Here is a 4,303-nt window from a genome sequence, read left to right on the forward strand (position 1 = left end):
GTTTGCTGTGGTTTGCACAGAGGTGGTGTGACTGCAGCTGATCATCTATAGCTGAGCATTGACAGTGTCCAAAAAGTGTGCTGTGGCTGAGCACAATCAAACTTGTTATAGCAAAATTCAAAAATATATCTTTGCTGTTTGTTGTGTTTGCTGGAGATGGTTAAATTTTGTATATTGTTGTCTAAGTCTGACGTAAGTAAGAGGCAATATGATTAGTTTAACTTCATTATATGACTACTCAGATGTAATTGTGCAGCTGTATGCACCGATACAAAACTCCAGATAAGTATCAACCACGAGTTAAAAATTAAATACAGTTTCTTTGTGAATGTCATTCTAAAATTCTGTGTTACGCCTATCACTAAAAAGAATTCAGTCTAAGTGGGCAGTGGATCAGTTCTTTAGTACGGCAACAATCCCTGGTGTCAGTTCTACTCAGTGAGGTATACAGGTCATATATGCGAGACAAATCAAATCAGTGCATCCCAACCTTTATGGGTGTTAAAAATTCTTAAATTAAAGTCACATTGTTGAGAAATGATTCAGCTCTTCTATTGAGTAATTCCACAGAATAAGACTCTGAATCATGCCTTGCATAATCAAAAACTGAAGCTATCCTCAATGTGTGTCAAGAGGACAGTTATATATAAACTGCAGTAAAAATCTATAGTGAGGTGCTGCTTACCCGTGTGCGATCCTCAATGCTGTAGATGTTGAGCTGCATGGGGATGTTAAAGCTGTGGAGGAAATTCCCCCCAAACACCAACGTGTCCTCTGGGGTGTACACGGCATGGATCCACCCTACAACATACAAGACACAGGACGCTGGAGACATGTCGCGGTACTGACGGCGTATGTACCTGTGTTTATTGTATGTCTGTATCTGTCACTGCAATATTACACTAACAAACCTGATGGGATGATGAAGGTGTTGCCCTGCTTGAGCTGTATCCTCTGACAGTCGTGACACTTGTCCCCCAAGAAGATGTCTCCCTGTTTTCCTGATAAAACCCAGTTCTCATACATCTCCAGGTTCTGCGGCGTGGGTGGAATCAGCCAGAACACCTGCATGGGCCACAGGGAACAGGTCACGTATAAGGTCAACAAATACATAAAGAAATGTCCATGGCACTAATGTGCATTTGCAAGACATTAACAAAAAGGTTAAAAAGCAAAATACTGTTTTTTTTAACATGTAAATATTTTGGGGGCTTTTGTGCTTTATTTGATAGCACAGTTTAAGCATGTTAGGAAAGGAAGCGAGAGGGGGGGTGTCATGAAGTAAAGGGTCACAGGCTGGATTTAAACTCAAGACGCATGGGGGTGCCAGCTCTACCAGATGAGCTACCAGGATGCCCGCAAGATGGGAGTGTTAACCCACGATCACATCTATGTGTATTCTGACAGAATGGCTGAAAAAACAATGGTTGAATGGTAAAAATCTATGGTTCTTGTGTGGTGTGAGACTGACCTTTCCTCCTCGCAGGATGTGGTACCAGACTGAAGTGCCTCCAAAGTCTATGTGGAAATCTGTGAAGCAGCCCTGCACACTCATGAGACAGTACCTGAGAGAAGTGGAGGAAGGACAGAAAACAGAGTGTGGATTTTAGATATATGTGTTCGTATCTTAACTACAGCACAGAAAATGTTAATCCATTTCTGGTTTACTCACTTCTGCACTTTGGGATAATGCATGTCTATGATGGCATTAGTGGAGTCTCTCTGTCTTTCCTTGAGATGGCGGGGCCACATGTTGTCCACCCAGTCAATAAGGTCAACCTGGATAATGAGGAAAGGAAAATTGTATAAAACATACATTCAAACTGTCTGCACTAAACCCAAGACTTTTCTAATAACCGACATAATTTTTTGTATGTAGACTAAATTTACTGTTACTCTGCAACCAAGCCAAAGCTCTATCTTTTTTTGGTAAGTTACAGGTATGTGTGAATAAGAGTGGTGAAACAGCATTATCTATGTGCACATGTGGGTTGTTGTAAAACCCTGAGATTGTGAAAGAAATTGTGCGCATTCTCACCGAAGCAGGTCTTTTGACCAGATTCTCCAGCCTGGTGTGGCTGAACTCCAGGCTGATTACATTGTAGAGTTTTTCTCTTTCTGATGGTGGCGTCTCATAGTAGCGTCGCCACTGAGCCATTGACATCTCGATTCCCTTCTGCGTGTTCACGTCCATCACGTCTACAATGCGTCGACTACCTGCAAGAGAAATAAAAAGAGGTTCAACAAGTGAGACCGCTGTAGTTAAACCCAAATATACTAAACACTCATTGTGTGTAATAACTCTTATTTCTGATTAAAATGCCCAGCAATAATCTGACCAATGCTGGACTGATAACTGGAAGTTTAATGAATCCTATAACAATATCTCAACTGAATTGTTTTCAACAAGGACACTTAACATAAACATAACTGATGGAGATCCCTTAGATGTTTTTGTGATACAGACTGAGACATTTTACAACAAAAACCAACTTGTCACTGTCAGTTTAACATATCCCTCATGCATTTTCTTGTTGCCTATCGTTTGTCATATTTGGTAAATGGACCTTGTATAGCACCTTCGTTAGTCCTCTCCGACCACCCCTCACAGCGAGCCGCATCTTCTACACTACGTGCCCACATTCAACGCCTTTCACGACACCATTCACAACGCGACTGGGGCAGGCAAATCGAACAGGAACTACACACTTCATACACATTCCCACCACACTGAATCGCTATCGTTGCAATTTGGGGTTCAGTATCCTTGGCTAAGCGATACCTTCACCGCTGCCCACCCGAGGAGCCGGGGATCGAACCAACCTTCCGATTGGGGGACGACAGGCATTTGGTATGTTACATTGTGTGTACAAAAAGTAAAGCCAATATCTGTAAAAGGATATAAAACAGGAACTTACCGACAAACAACTTGACATCACTCACACTGAAATCAGGGTCTGGCATTCTGCAAGAGAGAGGCATATCCTTACATATCCACATTTTGACACAGTCATTTTCTTTGGACACGGGGTCACTAAGCTAAACAATTTTTTAAAAATGATTGTGTGTGTTTAGAAAAAGAGAAATCTGCTATTAAGCAGTAAAAGAATGTGACTTACTGTATGCCAAGGCCATCACCTGTCTCAAAGATAATGGGGTCCCGGAGACCTTCTCTTTGGATGTATTCAAATGTGAAATCTAGAAAGGAGACACACAGAAAAAATTATTTGCACTGGGTATAAAACCCACAAAATAAAAAAAACTTGTTAATGTTAACCAGTATGAACTGGTTTATCTGATCAACAATGTGTTAAAATTGTGCAGCATCAAGCAACAAAGCACAAAGAACAAGCAACTAGTCTTAATTAACTTCACATAGCTTTAGATATTTCCACGTATGGTTTCACTTTAATTATATTCCATGAATCTCTTTAAAATGTACTCATTAAAAACCTCTCACCTTTACCCTCCATGTGCTTGATCAAGTCAGAGCTAAACCTGACGCACTTCAACTTTTCATCCAGGTCGAACATTCGCTTCCCTTCAATTTCATCATCTGAGATTCCATCGTCCTGGTAGCGGCGGCGCGTACCCGTACGCTGTGGACGAAAGAAGGTTTCTCTACGTCAGTAAACCATTTGATTTGCAGTGAGTAACGGAAAGAGGACAGGAGGAGAGGGCTGAAATAGCTGGCAGTGAGAAATATGGGACGTCTTACGGCACTGAAGATATTTAAGTGCCATGACAAAGCTGGGTTAAAGCGGCCTATTGAGACCACATACACAGGAAGCTACATAATAAAAAAGGACTTAAGATATGGTTTGGAAGAAAAACATGACAGCTTCCTCAAAGGAGTGGGCTCTAACTTACAAACTAGAGGACAACTAGCAGCACACAAATACATTTTCACCAAACTAGCCTCAGCGACAGGGTGACTGGTCCTGATACACAACCTCATTCAAATCTCATATAGATGTAAAAATTGGTAGAAAAGACGTGAGGTGACACCCACGGGAGCTGTCCCTTATATCTGAATGTTTAAAGCAAAGTGACAAACCTAATGTTTTCACCTAAGACAAGGATAAAAAAAAAAAAAAAACACAATAAATCAATCCGAGCTGATCAGTCAGGCAGGCAGCTACCAAATCAGTTCATGTGGGAACCAAACAATACAGCATTACAACAGCAGGGGTTAATCTTCCACTCACTGCCCCCCCGCCATTCATCCTATGCAGAACTGCTTTGCCAGACAGATGGATCAAGCACAACAACCCCCACCCCCTCCTCTCAGATCTCCCCCACC

General features: G+C 41.7%; 1 protein-coding gene across 1 annotated transcript in view; it reads right to left on the bottom strand.

Moving 5' to 3' along the window:
• The window catches only part of kdm2ab (lysine (K)-specific demethylase 2Ab), a gene marked incomplete at its 5' end in the record, with an annotated part of 11,062 nt that extends 7,463 nt beyond the window's left edge, over nt 1-3,599 (bottom strand). Inside the window, 8 exon segments of the mRNA XM_035669351.1 lie at nt 686-801; nt 912-1,065; nt 1,472-1,565; nt 1,673-1,779; nt 2,039-2,217; nt 2,919-2,965; nt 3,120-3,198; nt 3,461-3,599. Coding sequence (XP_035525244.1) covers nt 686-801; nt 912-1,065; nt 1,472-1,565; nt 1,673-1,779; nt 2,039-2,217; nt 2,919-2,965; nt 3,120-3,198; nt 3,461-3,599 — 915 coding nt within the window.
• Nucleotides 3,600-4,303: the final 704 nt, after the last annotated feature.

The sequence above is a fragment of the Morone saxatilis genome, unplaced genomic scaffold (genome assembly GCF_004916995.1).
Source record: "Morone saxatilis isolate NCDOM2014 unplaced genomic scaffold, NCSU_SB_2.0 Contig22, whole genome shotgun sequence".
Taxonomy (NCBI): Eukaryota; Metazoa; Chordata; class Actinopteri; family Moronidae; genus Morone; species Morone saxatilis.